Source organism: Haemorhous mexicanus, chromosome 2 (assembly GCF_027477595.1).
Source record: "Haemorhous mexicanus isolate bHaeMex1 chromosome 2, bHaeMex1.pri, whole genome shotgun sequence".
Lineage (NCBI taxonomy): Eukaryota > Metazoa > Chordata > Aves > Passeriformes > Fringillidae > Haemorhous > Haemorhous mexicanus.
The window spans coordinates 46,585,973-46,607,013 of NC_082342.1; the positions used below are offsets into that span (position 1 = coordinate 46,585,973).

The 21,041-nt window shown below is 38.1% G+C and overlaps 1 protein-coding gene across 1 annotated transcript in view; it reads right to left on the reverse strand.

Annotated features, from left to right (window-relative positions):
* Positions 1-1,694: 1,694 nt before the first annotated feature.
* Positions 1,695-21,041, reverse strand: part of GUCY1A2 (guanylate cyclase 1 soluble subunit alpha 2) — a 152,239-nt gene continuing 132,892 nt past the window's right edge. The window contains exon 8 of the mRNA XM_059838644.1: positions 1,695-19,680. Coding sequence (XP_059694627.1) covers positions 19,473-19,680 — 208 coding nt within the window. The 3' untranslated portion in view covers positions 1,695-19,472. The remainder of the gene's footprint in view (positions 19,681-21,041) is intronic.

Sequence of the window (21,041 nt, forward strand, 5' to 3'; positions counted from 1 at the left end):
GTATTACAAGACCTCTGGCTGGGACACTCTCCCAGATTCCTGCAACAAAGGATTAGTGGCTTTCTGAGCTGACAATAGCATGCAGTTCAACATGTTAGAAATCAGTTGATGAATCTACCCTCCATCAGCTTTTCTAATTGCTTCTATTTTAGTCCTTTAAATGTCCTGTTGGCACTGAGAGCCACAATCTGATTACACACTCTAAGGAGAAAAAAAAGTCTATTCTCTTGCATTACTTGTTTTTAATCTGCTGCCTGTAACCTCATTAAATGCCCTCTAATTCTGCCATTATAAGAAACACTGAATAATCATTTTCTATCCCTTTTCAACAGAGTATTCTGAGATTTTTATCATAGTCATATCTTTTCAAACCTGAGCAATTCTTTCCTGTATCATTTCTGGAATATTAGCAATAGCTTTCATAAATGTTGTTGTCCTTGTCTACACAAATTTTCATTCCCATTATATAGTTCTGCTCTGGAATTATCTTTGATGTACATGGGTGTTAAGCTGAAGGCACTTCTTACATTCCTTGCATTCATACAGTCACATAAAGGAACTTTTCTGGAAAAAGCAAAATCTCAAAATGTACTGTTATATTCATAAAAAAATATCTCTCACAGCCAGTAATTCTCTGATAATTGTCTTTGTCATAATTTCCTGGTTAACACAAAAGATTCTCAAACATAATGAGGACAAGAATTGACTTCCACACACTGGAGTTATTAAACTTCCCATCTAAAAATTTCAGAATAATTTTATGGAGTAATTTTCAAGACAGGAATATGCAAATTATCAGTGTCCTTCCTAGAAAATATTCACCAGGCTTAAAGCCAGCAAAAATCCCTGAAATTTCAGGAAGGGTTAGACCTTCCTTAGCTTTAGCTTTAGCCACGTAAGAGCTAAGCACATTTAGAACAAAAAATGTCAGAATCAACTCCCTGACAACACTTAGAATTGATTGAAATTCCTTTTTCTCCCGGTAGCACATTCTGAAGAAAAAAATATTGCAATCAATTCTAGTTAATGGTCTTCTGTAAAAAATAGCAAAGCAGAATGAGTCATTTTCTCACTTGGGGATATAGAAAAGATTAGGAAGGAATGAAAATGTGGGCAACAAGGGCAGCATTTGTCAAGCTCACAACACTAAAACATGCCTTTGTTCTGGTACTGGTAGCAAGGAGCTAGTGCTGGGATTCCCCTGCCGTGTCACCTTTCTCTCACTCTGCTCTCCAGGAAGGAAATCTGATCTGCTCTGTTGCTTCACAGAACCAAGAACTGAACAATCACTGAAATCAGCTGTTGTAGTATCACCCACACCAGACTTTTTTTTTTTTTTCCCCAACAATCTGTTAAATTTCTTGAGAAGCTCTGCCTCAAAATGGCAGAAGTTCAGTCAAGAACAAAGGCTTTAGTAAGGTTTTAGCATGGCCATGTCCATGAAAACCAAAGATTACATATCAAGGAATAGACACAAAATGTATTCAAGCATTTAGCATTGTGGCACAACATATTTTACAGGTTTATTGTTTGAAAATGAATTTCGACTTGGGCTAAAAGGTGAGGTTTGAGGAAAAAAATTTCTTTTCCACAAATACCTTCACTGACTTCTTAGACTATTCCCACTGAATTGGATTTTAGTATATTTAAATTCTGCTCTCCATAAATAAACCATAAACACAAAAAAAAAAACATTTCAATGATTCTTCATGACTTTTAATAGACTTTTGCATGATTTATTGATGTAAATATACTTCAAATAACTGGTTGGACATTAAAGGGCAAATAAAATGTTTTTTCTTTAACAGACATCTTGGAAATGAACAGTATAAATAGAACATAGTCATCACCACTTTATTTTATGTCATTCCAATCTACTATCAATTTCTTTTCATATACAAACTTTTTTGTAGTCTTGAATACCTAGAAAACTTGCATAACGAAACATGTTATTTACACTGTGTATGAGTCACAAATAATTACAAATAAAAAGAATACAAAATGATTAAAATGTATCATTACATGAAAAGCAAGGAAGATATAGTAGATCTTCTGATTAACTATAAATGCTTACATATTTGTACATACATTTCTAATCTGAAATTGCTAGATGATATATCTGATGATTTTGATCAGGAATACTAGCTCCTATGCTTGCACTACTGGAAGGGAAGCAATATTTTCAGACATAATGAGCCACTTAAGAAACATATATGAAACTGCATAGGATGAAATGTATTCATTTTAAAAAACAAAAATAAAATATTTGACATTGCAAAATATAAGCATTTTCACTCATGCCATTGAGATACATTGTATATTAAACCAATACTGTAATATGGCATTGCAAATAAATCATAACAGAGCTATATAACATTTTAAAAATAAGCAACTCACATGGCATTTGTATCATAAAATAGCAGATGTACAGTATTATTTACAGTGCAAACCAAAGAGAGAATAACCCCATGAAACTGCAGCAAACGAACTGTTCAAAACATTGATCACAGACCTGATTCATAAAATACATAGGCATGTGTGTAGGATGTGTGTAAAACTGGTCCTGGACGTGTGTCTGCAAAGGCTTAGGACCACCCCTGGTCAGTCCTGATTCACAAGAACATTCAAAGCTCCTACCACAAAACCTTGCTGGAAACTGAACCCTACTTGCCAAGACCCAGCAGGGTATTTGGGTATTGAGCACTCCAGCAACCAACCTTTAACCAATATTTTAGTGGTTATTAAAAAGTCAAACACCTCCTGCCCCGTGGCAGTATTATAGCTGCTCAGTATACAATTTACATATGGAAGCTGAGGTGGAACTCCTATGAGATGGCTGATCAGCACTGACCACTGAATTTGAACGGTTTTAGTTCCACCTCTGGAACGTGAAATTTGATAAATGAGCTCTGCCTCACAGTTGCCCTCATTTGTTTCTTTTTTTTCTTTCCTTCTTATTTTCCTATGCTTCTAGATAGTTTTCATGACACAAGAGAGAGTAGGTGGTACAAATCATGTACTCCTGCCAACTTCTGAAATTCCAATTGCTGCCAATTCCATTTTTGTCAGGATTTGCCATGCTGAACTGCATTGACCATGTGTCTACAAGGCTGAGTAACATGTCAACACGTGTTGTGCCTTTACACATCAGCTCTACAACATAAGGTGAGCCCACTGAACTTGAAAAGTTGGTCTGCCCCTAGCAATAAACCTAAAATATCCTTACAAAACTTCTCACCTGAGATACAGAATCGTTCTGCACACGTTTAGCGTGCCCTTTCATCCAGGATTTCCAGGCACTGAGCAGCCCAAAAAAAGCTACTGATATGGTTGAAGAGATGTCAAAAAATTCCAGACAGGCAAAAAAGAGGTACCACAAAAGAGACAAACCATCTTCTCTGTCATAGAAAAGCAAGCCTGCAACATACTTCCAGATGCAGTCTGCACATATGAGAACTCGAGTAATGCAGAGACACAGAACTAAGCTTTTATTTTTCCTCCTTTCTAAGAATGGGAGAAGAATAATAAATACAGTCTGGGTGGTATCTTGAGCAGCCAACAATGTAAGTGAACTGATGCATTTCATACTGTGTCATTACATGTTCAGAAGAACAAGCTCTGTCAATGACTTCCAGTGAATTAGCTGCCTTTGGGACTACTAAAGTCTGGATGGATTTGGTGTCTGGATTGCATTTGCTACGTAATTTGTACAAAGTCATCAGATAACTTTTTTTACTTTGGAGATCTTTTGATTTCAAAAGAAAGACAGTGAAGGAAGAAATAAATATTTTATGAGCAGCTGTAATGTGTATAAGCAAATCTGAATGAGGAAAAAACCCAACTCAATTACTTCCCCATCATATCACTTTTTCAACCATATACACAAAAATTTCTTTATTTGTCCTAATATTCTGTCTTCTTTGATCACCTCTTCAATTACTTAGCTCTGAAATAAAAGCATCCTGGTAACAATCAGGATCAAAGTATTTTTGAGTGAGGTTTCACTGGAGAAACATTTTTATGGACACTGCACTACTATTATGACAAGAATTAATTAAAGTGAGCTACCTACCAGAGGATGAGGTCAAATAAAGCAAGAACTGATGTGAAGAAAACTTGCATGATTTTTTAAAAATAATAATTTGCAGATATTTTCTCTTTAGTACAATTTCACATATAACTGGAAGCAGAAATTAGAACAGCTTCTATGAAGATGCCAGTGTCTACGGTAAAGGCTTCATCAAATATATCCATTACAATGACTCAATAAACTGCAAAACTGAGTAAGCATTGCAAGAACTTCAGAATTTCCTCAGCTGATCTTCAAAGAACTTTTGTTGTTTTGCTGATCACTAGTAACTCACAAATGAAATTTTGCATCTATTTATCTTTATGAATCAGGTACTGTGCAAAGGCCATGCACTGAAATAGCTCATTACTTTTCCCTTTCAAATGCATTAATGGGGAATCAGTAGGATGGAGCCCATTACAAGAAAACTAGAAGCATGAGAAAAGAGTATTTGTTGAATAGAAATGTTACTGTTAGTATTTAGACAAGGCAAAACTTTGCTTGGTCCTGTGAAGAATGAGAAAAACCTGCATTTTGATTATAAACATTGAAATGAATACTAGCCTAAAACTGGAGGCATTGAAATAGATGTATAGTATATTGTATATTGCTTTTCTTATAGAGTGTACATTGTGTTTCTAATATGGTGACAAACAAGTAAAATCTTTTAGGACAAACTAAAAGGACCTCATTGCAACAAACACCATTAATAGCAGGTCACACTATGAAAGCGAGATGTCAAGTCACAACACAGTGCAGGCACCCTGTTAAAAGATAGTCTGGGCTACTCTGAGAAGGCTGTTTTATCCTTCTGCTATCTGTTAACAACATACCTGCATGAGTTTTGTAAAGTTTCTTCTTCTTGTTTGAGGCCTTCAGTGGCTTTGAAAAAAGAGGGGTAAAAAAGGCAAACTGTCCTCAATTACACTTTGGAAGAATTGTATCACCAAAGACTACTCAAAAGGAGGCAAAAAGATTAAAATAAGAAGTATCAATAGAAGCAGAACAGAACAAGGCTGTTTTGTTTCCTCTAAAGAAGGCCCAGGCTATTGGCACCGTTTGCATTTTCTAGTGAATAGAAGTGGCTTATCAGGAGGAGATTCAGGAAAGGCATTCACTGATCTCTCTAAGCCTGCAAGATTTACAAACAGCATCTGCTTTTCCATTTCCCAGCAACATACAGAGAAAGACCCTTTGCTGTATGCAGGTCTGTGTAAACAGTTAGACACAAAACAGTAATTTTAAGACAAGAAGAATAAACTTTAGATTACATTTTTTTTCAGAAGCTCATAGGATCAACAGCTATCGAGACATACATTCTGTTATAGGAAGAGCAGTACAAATGTTAAAGCTTTTAAGACCGTATATAGTTCACTGCACACACAATTTTCCCATGGCCTACACATATGGCACATCAAGTTTTTACATAGACTCGTGGTCCCACAGAGGGATTAATACTGAATTCTGAATGTGTTCTACTGCTGCTGCAGCCCTGAATAACTTGTTCAATGCCACAGCACAGGCCTGGTTAGTACATACATCATGCACTTCAACTGCTCACAGTCAAAGACACAAATGACAGAACCAAATTTACTGTTTTATTTTTGTTTTTTTTCTTCAAGTAGGTAAGTCTTTGGTTAGTTATAAATTCAGTTGGTTTGGGGAAGCAATCATAACTGAAATAGCAACTTTCAACCAGAGGTACTTATTGGAACTTCCAGACCACTAAGTCTGGCAAACAAATCCCAATAAAAAAAATTGAAATGCAGCATGTGGTAGTTTGTATGGACTCTGCTTCTGTTGGCAGGCGGATTCCTTTGCTGAACAGCTAGTTACAGGACAAGTAATCAGATGCAATTTTGCAATTAATCCCTTGATTTCAGCGTGGGAAGATCCTGGCTTATATGCTTTCTGAGCTTTTCTGTTCATGCCCTCTGACAGTAAAACTCTGACCCGCCCCATCCCTTCCCAACTGATCGCAGGCTGATGTTTTAAAATAATGTTCAGATTTACAGAGTACTACAATTAATCTCTTAATCATTAAGTTGACAGAAGTCTCTAGGGACACTGCCTTACCTCCTCTGTGTATTACTAAAATGGAAATACTGTCATTAATTAGATTATCCTTTGTCTGTGAAAAATTTCATACAAACAGGTTCAGATTCACAAACATCTCAGTACTCTAAACCCCGATAGAACTCTAGAACTCTTTAATGGCATCCAAGATTATTTTAATGCTAAGCAACCATTGTTGACAGTGCAAGGTTGTAATCTTATTAGTGCAGAATGCTTGTACAAGTCTCTTCAAATAAGCTCTGTAAGACAACACTAAAACAGTATTACAGAACTACAAAAAAAGCGTTTGCACCCAGGGGATGGATATTTGTCCATTTCCACAGGAGTGCAGGCTTGGAGGTGGTCAGTCTTCACATTTGAGGAGGACCAAATACTTTTATCCAGCATTCAGAACAGAGAAGATTGAAACAAGACTAGCAGCAATTCTCAGCATTCATAAAGCTGAAATTAAAACTGCTCTCTACTGAGCAGTTCTGTCCCTTTGGTGTGCCCTCAGTAAATGACACACAAGCAACGGGTGGTTCATAACCCTTCCTAAAATTCCCACTCCCAAAACTGAGTATCATGAACTCAGGTGAAATCCATTTTCCTACAATTATCTAAGTTATCTTCACATATGTCTGGCTCTGTTACTACTGATGTTTGTGACCACCTTCATAGGAATTAGCCCTCAGATTTTACTTTGGCAACACTAAAGGGAAAAGTTGAAAGATACAACTCTAAGGCAGCAAAGCTAATTGTCCTCTAGCATTCCTTTCAGAGGAAATGAAGATGAGCCTGAATGAATCACCTGTTAAATCACCAATTTCAGCTGGTTCCTGGAAAAATTGTTTAATGAAGTACCAAAAATGACTTTCCACTCACACTTTCTTGAATTTCATGACTTCTGATTAGAAGGGAGAGTACGAATCACAGTCCCAGACAACTGGAAAATTGTTATCTCTTCTTCTAGGCGAGATACTGCCTGCGAAGTTCAATTTGTTCTCAAAGGCTTTGGGAAGAGACTGAACTATGACTTGGTAGGCCCAGGCTGTGAATTTCATGCCAAGAATACAAACTTGTTTTGCAAAAGTTTCTGCTTATTACAGATTAATCCCACTGAAATATATAAATATAAACCAGTAGATTATTTTTAGTAGCATTCAGTTCCTTCTCTAAGGTTGGCCATAGAAGCAGAGCAAAGTGGCAAAGAGAGTTGGAGGATTATTTGTGGCTGTGAAATAATAGGTTGGACTCTCCAGGATGGTGATCTGAGAATGCCTTAATATTTATGTGTTGCACCCGTGACTTGCACAAACAGAATATACACAGCCTCTTCAAAACACTATAGGATCCTGCAAAAAAGAACTTTAGCAAATTTTAGTAAACTGGGAAAGGTCAAACTTATATCAAGCAGGAATGTAGTCAGTCCTAGCAGTGGAGCACATCATATTCAGGAAAAAAAAAACCAAAAAACCAAACAGTTACTGTTCTCTTATAATACTTTGTCAGAAAATAGTTGTGTCAATTATCTCTGGGCTTTAAAGAAACTGAAGCTTAAAAAGTAAAGGGATGAAGATGGCCATGCTTTTCACTGAAGTAAGGATGGATGCTAAAGCTGCATGATTTGGTTTAGAACAATCCCAAGGGTAGGTGACACTATAAAAATAATATCTCAAGATAGCTATCAGACAATGTCCACATATTTTGTATTACTTATCCCTAACTATATTTCTACAAATTTAAGCAGGCATATCATGTTCTACAAAATTCAAAGTATGCCATGGAATGCCTAGATAATGTGTAGGACATGCAATGCAGATAACTGCTTGTGCTGCTTGTCCTGACGTTTCTGTTCCACCACTGAACCTTAACACCCTGGGTAATAGTGGGACACACTGAAAGCCAGATAAACAGCACTGATGCTGATTAAATCCCAAAATCAAGATTACTCTTTTACAATGAGGACTTCTGCAAGAACAAAAATTTGCAAAAAGAACTGTAGCTGATAAGATATCCGAAAAACAATGAGCATAAATGCTTTACAAATATTTTTCACAGTGATTTGTTTTGCTGGCATAAGTTGTTATTTATACTCTATACTTGTCAGTGCCTCAGATCTGAAATGCAGAGATTTTATAACAGGTGTGCAGAAAAGACACATACTACAGAAAGAGTTTGTAAAGAAAGTGGTGAAGGCTATTCCTGAGCTATACATTGGTCTGCTTGGGAATATATAATAAAAAGAAATACTTAAGTCATAGTAGAAACTGCATGCAACTCCTGCCAGCCCTGTCTTCAGCTGAGTCCCAGCCTGTACCTTGAAGATTTTTTCACCTTGACAAAACAGGCTGAGGTTCCCTGTCTGCAGAGAATTGTTGCTCCTTCAGGGTCATACACAGTATGGTGGAATTGCCCTGCTAGAGAAAATAAGTAATTGAAGAAGAGCTAAGAATAAAGTGGTTTGTTTTGTTTAGTTTGTTAAATCCAAGCAAGAAGCAGTATGAACTAGCAAAATCATGGCACAGAAGAGAATTCTTTAAAATGCAAATGTTTGAGGCAATGAAAAATAATTACCCCCTTTTTAGTAAAGATTCGCTGAGGTTTGGAAATTTTCTCTCACTATAGCTGTTATTAGATTTGGGTTTTGGGAGTTTAGCTTTTATTTTTCAGTTGAATAAATTTTAGCAATAAATTCTCTCCTCCTCCCTCCTGCGAAGAAGATGGAAATTTCAAGCCAAAACCTTCTTTTTCAGTATTCAAATAACGGCTTTAACACGACTTCCAGTGCTTAACTTGTGGTACTTAACTTTGGAGGGACTGTGGCTAAACTGATTCAGAAACTGCAAGGTGGATTCAGAAGGTGAATAAAACAGAATTAAGAGTAAACCTTGCCATTCTTCTTCTTTGTGATTACAATTATTTTTAATGTAATTTTATGGCTAACTTGCTTTCAGTAGAGCCTTTTTTTATTTGCTTTTTCTCCAGATGTCATGATATTTTGATGTACCTTCACCTCTGTCACTGATTTCACCCCTCTCTGGCAAGCCCATAGTGTCTATTTTTAGCTCTATGAGCTACTAATCCAGTTTCTCTGACAACTGCAATTTGTTGGAAGAAATGACTAGTGTTACGTTGTCTCAGAGCTATGAGCCCGTTTGAGAAATCAGCATCTCAGCTGACCTTTGAAGCAAGTGAGAATAATGTGTCTGCAATTGCACAGGGTTTGGATTTCATTATCACAGCAGTGCATATGAGATGGGCTGGCCCTGCTGCACAGCTCTGCCTCTTTGTTTTGTTTTCCTGGTAATTATAGAAACTGTTTACTGTACATGGAAAATCTGCAAGCTTTCTCAGCTCTTGAAGACAATACTATTTCTAATCCTTTTCTCTGGAGAGCAACAGTTCACAGTGTGGAAGACGGCATACTATTGATTCTTCTCAAGAGGAACTTTCCCACGGGCCATGACTGCAGTGAAAATCACCACAAGATGTCTAAGGATCAGAATGGCAACTGCTAACAGAAAAGAGATGTATGGGAGCAGGATAGCAGAGTGGCAGCCCTGGTTCTTCCCAATCCTCTCCGGTTCAGAGAGGACATATGTTCCTGTCAGAGAATCTGGGTACTCCAAGGGCATCACGACACAAGTGTGACTCGGGAGGGGTCAGACAGAAGCTTTAGGAGCTATGATCAGAGTGAGAGAACGTCCAGCCAGCACCTCACCCTCTGCTCTCCTTTCTTTCCCAAGTGATTGCAGACACTGACCTACATACTGTTTCAAGAAAACAAAACAGAAAAAAAAATCGGTGAGGAAAATTTATCATTTCAATGTAAAAAAAAATATATATATACTTCTGGGATGGATGGATTTATTAAGTACTTGTTCCAAGAGGGAATCGAGCAGTAAACAACATGATAGTTTGGAGAGATGGCTCTTGGTGAATACATCAGATAATACACTAGTGCTATCTTAGAGCAAATGTGGGGGGTTAGTAACAATCACAGATTGTTAGTTATAAGTTGAAAGGAATGTTCTTACAAGTAGAATAAACCCCCTAGCCAGACTTCTAAAATCTTATATATTAGCAATTTTACTGTCATATTCCTTTGAATTTCTGGCTAAAGCCTGGCCCATGCCCCAGTGTCTTTGTCTCCATTTGTATTTGATGTTCTATTTTTTACATCTTCTCATTCTTAACAGCAGTGGAATTTATCTCACCTGCAGCACGGCAGCTAATCTGAACCAGTGGTCACTGGGGAGGGAAGAGAAGAGAACAGCTAAGGCAGTGGTTTATCTCATCCCTAAGACTTTCTCCAGAACAGCTCAATCTTTGAAATGCCAGGATGTCTGCACTGACTGTAGAGGGAACTGACCTGACTAGCTCAGACCAGACATAAGTTTTAGATACCTAAATGCAGATCAGCTGAATTTCACTCGTATTTACAGCAACTCCCCAAATCCTTGGTTCTCTAGAGGACCCCAGTGCAACTTGGGCACAGTGAGACATAAGAATAATAAGGAATATTCTAGCATCAAAGACATTAATGTCTGCAACTTAGTGAAGTCCTACTTTTCAGCAAGACAGTATAAACGTCATGTATTAGGATGGGAGTTTTGTCTAGAAAGGGTTTTGTTGAGACTTCAGTAAAAGGCACAATGCTGTCGCGACAACGAGCATATTTAAAGCTTGGCTTTGGGATGCTCTGTATCTCTTACTAAGCTCTAAACAACTGAGTTAAATTTTGACCTTACCCACCATGATCTGCATGACATTTCTGCTACTGGATAAAATATCACTTTCTTGCAAATTTACTAAAGACAACTCTTGGTTGAACGTGCATTTGAAAACTCCATATATTCCTTTTTCTGAAAGAAAGGGTGTCAACTGCAGATTATCTCATAGACTTCATACTTTTTTAATATGATACAACAGTATTCCAAGCTTTCTTTCTGTTCAGGTATTTCTAAACAATATTTACTTACAGAACAAAGCAGTCTCCATTTTTTTAAAAAGTGCTAACATTTATCCCTATATACTTTTTAAAAGACATTCTTACTACCACCTCCAAATTTCCACTTGGCAAAGTACCTCACTTGCCCTATTTCACATCTAGTGTGGCATTCAGTATTGAAACTCATGTAGGAATTCTTATCCCTATCTCCAGTATTTAGACATTCTAGATTTTCTTTTCCCCCCCACAATTTTTCTATGTAAGTAGAGATTCAACGCTTACTTAAAATAAAAACCTCAAAAATCATGCATTTCTCATGCAATTCCACTAAAACTTTAAGGATTATAGACTCTAAAATTCAACCTTACACCCTCAGAGCTCATGACACTATGTGCAATACTTTCTTGCACTTTGTATGAATAATTTCTGTGTCATCCAGCTTCCAAATAGATGAAAACTAACATCAGCACCATATCTCTGTACAGCTGCCCTCTCCTACACACAGACTTCACTTTCTTCAGATGCTTCTTATTTATACACTTGCAGGACCTACAAGAAGTTTCCTACAGTGTTTATAAACTTAAACACTGACAAGCACATGGGACTTAATTTAGAGGGGGGATTTCTAACTCACATTTCCAAAACTTATTTAGGTATCTGGAACCTCAGGATCACTCAGCAAAGATTCAGCTTTCAGAAAGAGGTTGTGTTTAAGCAGAGAAAATGGGATTAAGAAGTATGACCCTTAATGTCAATTTAAAAATTACCTGCTTCTTCTTAGGAAATGCAAATAATCTGAACTGGAAAGCCATGCTTTCAATGTACAGTTTCAGAATTATTTCAATCAACCAGAAGTGCCATAGAAACTTCTAAAATAAATATACCTGTCAGTACCTCCTTTCTCTTTTCCATATCATCTGTTCTCTCATGCAATGGCTCACATCTAAAAAAATCTTTCCTTGATAGCTATTTATTCCTAAGCTTGTTCTTTTGCAATAAGTTCAGAAACTCTGATATTGATTTAACAGCATGTTCCAATCTCATTAGGGAAGGAAAAAAAATACCTTAGGGATGTACTGGTAATAAAAAAAATGCCAAAATGGATTAAACAGTATTTTCCTTCTGTGGGTATTAATCCGTTTAAGCATCTATTTACTGTTGTGTATAAAACAGAAATAATCCATTGTATCTACCTGCCTGGTTTATTACTCCTATTTATCATTCCTGGGTATATCTTACATCTATTACCCGTACTGTTGTTTCTAGAATCTGAGACTAGTCTCACTTAGTGAACAGTCTTTTAAAATACTTTTTACATCCAAAACTCTTTTTTCTAATTCTGGTCCATAGTTCTGATTTTGCTCTTACTTATTTAAGTGACTAGCAACATATACTTTTAGAAAACTAAGAAAAAAACACCACCTCAAAAAATCAAATGATTTCATTACATGCTCTTCTTCTCTGAGGAAGAGGATGGAAGGACAAACAGTACATGTCAGGGTGTTATTCTGCTATTTAATGTCCCGCTGAAAAGTGGTTTGTTAAGGTGATAGGTGTTGTACAGGAGCCTACACAGAGGAGATTAGCATGGCTTTATTTATTGCTTCAAGAGTAGTCATTAGAGAGTATTGCTAAGGAATAATTACCTAGAAAACAAGAAGCTCAGTGTGACACCTTCTGCTAATAGAAAGTTAATTTTGGGCCAGCAAATTCACAAAAACACAAAACATGTGTGCTAATGATAACCTGGCAGCCATCTCTCTGTTCTTTGGAATCTATATGTGTTATTACCATCTAGACTACAGGACAAGGTTTACGAAGGCATTCTGGCACACAGTTCAGGTGAATGTGGCACACAGGTTTTGCATAACTGGGCTACGGGCTCAAAGCTCAAAACCTTTCATAAATCACACTCCTAATGGCATCCCAGGGTTGTCACTGGCAGTGCTGATACCACATGCAAAGGGTTCAGACCCTTGCAGGGTCTTCAGCCTAGGAGGGATCTGCAGAACTGCAGTAGCCCATGTTTGCAACAGTCACCATGGCTACAGTGGTAACACTTCACTTATCTTGGAATATGCTTATCTATCCCTCTGACACTTAGTTGGATTCAATTTATTCTGGCCAGTGCAAGATGCTGAAAAGTAGCACAACAGAAGATCAGAGACACCGCACTTGGGCTGAAAAGAATGTAATTCAGTGGGATCAGTCTCCCTTATCTTGGCCATCTTAAAAAACAGATGTCTCGTCTAAGTTTGCTGTCTGTGGTCACTGAGAAAGTTAAGCACACTCAAGGATTTAGGCAGCCTCATACTCTTTCTAAAGCAGAGGGGACAAGTGCCTGAAGTGCTTACCCCTCCTGCAGTTTTCAAAAGAAATTTTGATTGTTGGAATGCCAAAGAGGGACAGACAGCAGAAGGCACTGCTGCAGCCAAGGTAATCAGCATGTCCCTCTTGATTCATGTTAATTCCACTGCCTCCTTGCTAGCAAAGACACTTTTTTCTCTGAAATCCTCTCTTTTTGTCCGAATTAAAACACATTCAGCCTCAGTCTGCCTTTGGAAACTAAAATCCCCGGAGCAAACAGCTGGTTTAACATCTGCCTCCACTGATCCTTTTGTTAAGGCTGCCAGCAAAGTTGCCACTTTGCATCACATGGTGTACTGGGCTCTCTAATGTGAACCCCAGCCCAGAGGGAAGCAGTCTGAGATGCCTCATGCTGTTTTCAGAGGCCATTTCGTTGCTCTGGTGACACAGTGACACTAACCTGGTCCACAGAGAACTGGAGGTCAACCTCTCTAAGCCACAGGTGCAAGCTAGCATCTGCAGAGGTGAATGATCTGTTGCCTGTGACTGAATTGCTGCATTCCTCAGTTTCACTGTCTCTCTTGCTTTCAAGCACGATTAACAGCCAAGCCACAAAAGATCAATCATGCATATGAGGTTAAACACTTCACAGATTTTTGTTGTAAGCCTGCTCATGCATTGCAAATGAATAACGTCGTTAAGGAGTAACTCCTATCAGCACAGATAAATTTGGTGCTTGTGAAAGCTAAAAAACATGCCATGGGCTGTTCATGCAATGACTTCACCCAAATCCACCAGTGGAAACTTGCACTGCATTCTTTTCCCTCTCTAAGGATGTGAGTGCCTGCTGTGCCACCTTAGCAGTTTTGTCTTTGCTGCAAGAAGAGTAAGATCAGCCCTTTAACCCCAGTTATTCTTTAGATATAAGCAGCTGTGTCAACAATATATGCTTATTAGAACAACAATAGGGATTATTCACTATGTCACATGCAGTGTCCTAAGGGAAGGTAAGTGGAAATCTTTTGGAGAGCAGAACCCTGACAAGAGCAGGACATAGCATGCAAGATGATGGAATTATTAACAGTAGCAGAAGCCGATCCACTCCTACTTGCTGAGTCTACTGCACACTCAGCATCTTCAATTCATCCATAGCCTCTCCTGTCACTGGCACCCTCAATCCTGTACAGCATTATGAATAATGTATTACCTCGAGGGAAAGGAACCAACTGTCTCTGAGTTTGACAAGCTTTTTTTAGCTTCTTGTTTTGTCGCTAATTTAAGCACGCTGCTATTTCCAATACTACACATGCACAATTTTGCAAAAGATCGCCAGAATCCAGAAAGGAAGCCAGAAGCTCTGAGACTGCATTAGGACAGGGAACTAGCTCTCCTCAGTGAGCTCTGTGCACTCAGCAGAGGTGAGGTAGTGCCCTCAGACTAGAAGAGGAAAACTCCCAAGGTGTCCCTGCTGCTGGATTACAGATTCCTTGACAGGACTGTCTGCACAAAGCATGTACCTGTGACAGCTTGTGGCAGCTCAAGAATCACAAAGTTGTCCAGCAACTCAGCTTACCCCAACAACCAATGCAGGTCTCAGACTCATTTGCAATGCAACACAGCAGTTTTGGGTGCTATTTTTTTTTCCATTCATTTTTAAATTGCCTGAGAGAAGGATGTATTCACAGCAAGAAATATACAATGTGAAACCAGTTATCAGAGTTTACATCTTAGTGCAGTGCTGATACTTTTAAATGCATGCAGCATGTCATGGTTTTGCTTGCTTCATACAGGAAAAAAATGGAAGATGGATGTTAAATATGCCCGATCCTGCTGTTGGGCTTGGTAGGGAACACTGTAAGCACAAGAGGAGACAGCACTGTGAAATGGCATGTGCACACACATGAACTGCCATGGACTGCTAATGACTCAATCACAAGCATTTCTTCAAAACAGGCAATTCCCATACAAGATTTCCAAGTTTTAAGAGCTTTGGTTTTCTGTTTGCAGAGGCGTGTTTCCAGGCTTCAAAACAGACTCAGATCTGAAACTGAATATGGGAATGAGCAGGGAAGCCAAAACCACAATCACAGCTAATGACTGTTGGCTCTCTGGAATTAAAAATGAAACATCCTTTGGGATCCTGCAAGAAAACCACACTTTGAGAGTCCTGGCTTAGTAGCAATTCTCCCATGCAGAGGCTTTTGTCTTTGAATGGCAAATTTTACCAGAGGGATGCAGAACAAAATTTATCCACCGCCCTACCACTTCATCACTATTTCCTTTTTGCTCTCAGTTCATGATCTCTATGAACAGCATCACAGAAAAGCTGGTGTGATGGGGAGCTTCAAACAGATGGAAAAATCTGACACAAGATCTGTAAGAAGTGTTCTGGGGAAATGGCTGTGGAGTCTCTTTACTTTGGCCTCCTGATTTGTGTACAACCAGCTGGTCACAAGGAGATTGATGAACACAGCTAGGGGGGTCCTCACATCACCTTCCCTTTGCCTTGTACATGCAATACAAGATAGATCTCCTCCCTCTCTCTTCAGAGAGGGTGGATTTGTTCTGCACAGAAACTCAAGACAGCCGATTTGGCTTGTTGCAGCTACGTGAAGAAACACAAGAATGAAAATTCTTACCCAGAGGAACCAAAGATCATCTGTTTTACAGGAAGTAAAAAGTTAAAAAAAAAATCCAACTAGAGTATATGATTTCTGTAACCATTTCAGCACCTCTAACCTCTTCACCTCATAATCTCAAGGTACAAAATTCTGAGACCCTTTCTATTTATGAAGACAACACCAGGAAAATGAGAACCTTTTCCCTATCACTAAAAGTAAGTGTTGTAGGAGAAATGTCATGCCTGACTACCACCTAATTGACATGACAACATCAACCTTGATAATAAGTTCCATTTAACTTTGTAAAGGGGTCCAACAAAATAAGCTTGCAACCTAACATGAAAGGCAGCAGATGCAACTACGAATTTAGAAAGTGCTGAGAATTTGTTTTACACTTTCTTCACACTGACACAGAAAAATGTCCCCAGAGAGCCCACACTTTTTTCATTAACATCCCTCATCATAACACAAATAACATAATACCTAGCATCTGCACTGCAGTTCTAGATATGCTCCCTTCATATAAGCTTGTGAAAAACAAAGACTGCATATTTTTATACAGTCAAATCAGTGTACTCTGATTTGGGGAGCTAGATTATTTATTTGCAAACACTATCAATGTATTCATGGTGATACCAATTTTCAGTTCTCACACAGATTTCTCTGATTTTAAATCTCCTTCTACATCAAAAAGTCTCTGAGACTATGAGGATGGTGATACAAACTGGTTTTGGTTACTTCTCCAATTTGCCAGTAAAACTAGCATTTATCCATTATTCGTTATGAAAATGTTTCCATTGATCAAGATCAGGTGCAGAATTAACCTAGACATTTCTTACTGGCAACTGTAAGTGACAAGATATTGAACTACAAGCTTTTGGTCTAAACTTCTAAATTTGTACTCTCCACATAGGACTGTGGGCCGTGAGAAGAGAAAAAGAGCTTGGCCAGATAGGTTGGGACTGATATCAGCAACTACTGAACAATGAAGATGTGATAGAGAAATTAGACTGAAATCTAAATCTACTAATGGCTATTTGAAAAAAAATCACTCTAGGGAACTAAGTAATGACATCAGAAGTATGGATTTATTAGCTGGGAAGTGGCATTCCTCTTTCAGTGGTGAAACATGAACTTTGATCCATTTATGACTCTTACACATCTCACTGGTGTTCCCAGGGTAAAAAAATGCATGCTACATCCTGTCTATGTGCAAACTAACAGCTAAAGGCTAAAACTTGTCATCCTGTGCAGGAAATTCTCAGATCTGTAATTTGGATGGAAATTTCACAATCTCAAGCTTGAATAGATTTTTTTTTAGTAATTTTTCAGATAGCTCACAGAAGTCCATATGCTGTTTATCAAGGTAGATAAAAAAATAACTCCTCTAAACTCAAGAATGCTCTAGTACCAGTGGAAGAAATCTTTAACATTAGTAACCCACTATAAAAGTGAGGGGATTTGCATAAAAATAGGTTCCTGGGCTAATTCCCATGCACCTTCCCTCCTCAGGCAAGGAAGAACTCACCCCTGCATGATAAGTTCAGACATCGTCTGCCTGCTGAAGTCGGTAAAGGTTCAAGACAGTCCTTTCTCATCCAGAAAGGCTTCATGGAAAGGAATGCTGAAACATTCTCAGCACAGGCTAGCAGTGCCATGCTGGCTCACAGGGGCTACTGGTCAAAGGGGAGAAATAGAGAACTGTCATTCCCTTCACAGAAAGAACCAGCTGGATAATATTGAAATGTGGTGAAAGTTATTTTCCTATTTTCAAGAGGTGCCTCATGTTGTGACTACTAAATCCATAAGCAAACTAATTTCTGTTCTGAATTAGAGAAATGCAGAGTATCTTATGCCTCCTAGTTGCTGCTGAGTCTTATCTTTGATTAAAGTGATTAAAGGCCCATGTGAGCTAAGCCACTTTGAAATCACAGCACAGATTTTAACTATCTGCGAGCTCACATCACCCATCCCAGCATGATCCAAAGGCAGCACACCCACACAGGAAAACTGACCACCACTACTTGTGAAAAAGAAAACCTGAGAAATAAACAATGCCTGAAAATGTTCCACATACACATCTTGCTTGAACTGGATTAATTGAAAAAAACAATACTCTATTAATTTTCAACAGCAAAGAATTGGCCTTATAAAAATTTTTGTTTGTTTTTGTTTTGGGGGTTTTTTTTAATTGTCTTGGACTAACAAAAATCTTGAACTGCCATTTGCATTAAACCTGGAAAAATACTGCCTTTCCCTTTTTGGTGTTTTTTTGATCTTAACTAGATAAAGCAGGGGACCTTCAGCCAATCCAACAACAGAGTAAGTTTCCAAATGAGCAATCATTATTAACAGAATGGATTTTCAACAATCAATCTGGACTAGGAGCACAAGTCCTATTAAAAAATGTGGAAAACCAGCATCCAGAGAGCTTTCAGTGTCTGCTGGAATTCCTCAGAATAAGTTTTCACAAGACTAAATTTTTAGAGAAGTTCAGGGCTTTTACTGAAAACCAGTTTGGCCGATAATTCGGAGGGAAAACAAGTCCCATTGAAGAGAACTTTTCTGTTTGTCCACACATTGATCTTCTGCACTTTGTTTACATTGTCCTGGAAGGACTGGAGATACAACACTGTAGGATAAATACTGAACATTATTTTATATAAGAAGACAGTGCTCATCAAAAGCTTTAGCATAAAAACCAGATAAAGTGATTTATCAAAGTGGGGGTTTTATTCTGTAAATATTGATTTTTTTTGTTGTTGTTGCCAAAAAAGTCAAGAAATGCCTTCTTCCCACTTGTATAGCAATAAGGTTTGATAGGTAGAATGTATGAAATACACAGTAACTTCTTCTGAAAAGCTATCTAAGCTCACTCAGCTTACAGTATGTGGAATGTAATTATCCAGAAAGTGAAATATGTATAAAAATAGGTAAAATTCCTACAATATTTCTATTGAGTCATAATTCCTCCTGCCAGGAAGGTTACAATAGCTCTACAGTATATGTATGAAATGCTTGTTCATAAAGTTAAAAAACATCATTACCTTACTGAAGAACACATTAAATATAGGAATGCATAATCAGAACTGACTCTCAATTCTGCTTAGCTGGTGCAAATCTACAGAGAACCATCATCCTTTCTGCACAAAACAAGACCAACCTCTAATTTGAGAGTTGGGGTTTTGTTTCATTGTTTTGTTTGCCATAGAGGGGCCAGACTGAAGTTTATGAAAGAAATTCCTCTGGAAGTGGAAGTACATTGTTTAATATTTTTTCCCTATCTCCACTTGGTTTACTGACAGCAGTTACCCACCTTTTAAAATGATTATTGCCTGACATTACATGGAGCTTTTTACTGCCTGTTCAGAAGAAGGCAGTGAAACACAAAGAACCTCCAACTCCCCTGTCATGACCCAGTTCTGGGCTTGTGCTTTTTTGACAAGTCTTTGATCTGCAGCAGGCCTCATAGGCTGGTCTCCCGGAGGAACATGGTGCCGATGTTGTAAGACACCTTTCTCACTCTGGTAGATGTGATGGAAGGTTTTGGCGGTTTCTGACCACTTCTGACCTCCAGGAAGTAACAGATCCCAGGAATTTCCTTTGGAAAGTTTTCTGGAAGCTCTTCACGGGAACGAGGGATAAAAATAAAATTTTCTTCCTTTTTCAAAAGCCTGGAAAAAAACAAAACACAGGGATATAAAACACTGTAAAACATGTTCCAGAAATGCCTCTTTGGAAGAGGTGGATCCTATGTGCAACCAAGTAAAAAATGTGTTTACACTATTATGTAGCATATAGAGTAATTCTAAGTCAGGATCCTCAGCTGACCTATATGAACTTATCATCATTAACTTCAAGGAGCTCTGTAGGGATGGCTCGAAAAAACATTCTCTGAAAATCAGTTTCAGCATTCAGAAAGTAATGTACCAGAAAGTGAACCAAATTCATAATGAAAGTGGTCCAGAACATATCATTTGGCTTAATTAAAACACTTTAGTCTGGTCAGTCTGGCAGAAATTAACATTTCAGAGCAATGGCTACCACCAGGTTTCCCACTGGAATGCTGGTATGAAGGTGGCAGTGCTTGAGAGCTCACCCAGATAAAAGCAGGGAGGTCAGTTTGTGCCCTTCTTATGCCCAGTAGTACTGCTTTTCATAAATTGGGTTCAAATATAGCAAATCCAACTCCAACAGCAGAACCAAATCTGACACTATTCATCAACAGTACCCATGGGTTTAATCTAGGCTGTCTGGTTGGGTCAGGAAGGGATCCAGGTTCCCTGGACCAACAAAGCCATCTGTTGGCATGCCTGCTTAGCTGGTACAACACCACAGACCCCATTTCACTGCCTTCTGCCATTTGCCACCTTAGAAATCTCTGTCTGGTTAGACCTGAAAATTTAGGGCATCTTTATCAAGTATCTTCTCCAGAACTATCTGGACTTGTAAAATAAAGGAAGTAACTCTAGACATTTTCTTTTTGTTCCCAAGTAAATTAAGTTAGTGGTATTCAATCCCTTGCAGCAGGGATTGAAAAGAGCAGTTCTGAGACAATGGTAAATTCTGAGCACAGCTGGATATATAAAAGCATTCTTCCTCTTTTCCCTCCAACAATATATTTATTCTTTCTCTCAAGCAGTTTGAAGCTCAAAAACATAACTGGGAAGAATGTTATAAGTTTCCATGGAATTTTGTAATAGGTATATTATTTAATGCCTGTAAAGTTGATTTCTGGAAAGCAAATGAATGAATGAATCCTCTTGCCAGAGGAATTTTGCAGCATTATCAGTATATGCAATGACACTTCCTTTACAGAGTATTTTTCATTAGTTTTGCATGACACAAACGTGCGTAAACTCATTGACATATAAAGGCATTTTCTTTCCATCTTTTAAGTAATCACTTGGTGATAAATCCAACAAAGTTTGTGACTTTGCACTTCAGTGGAGAACTTTATTTAGCATGTGGTTTGAAGGTTCACATTGTCAATTTTATGATCAAAATACTGCAATCTTTTCTAAACTGCATGAGT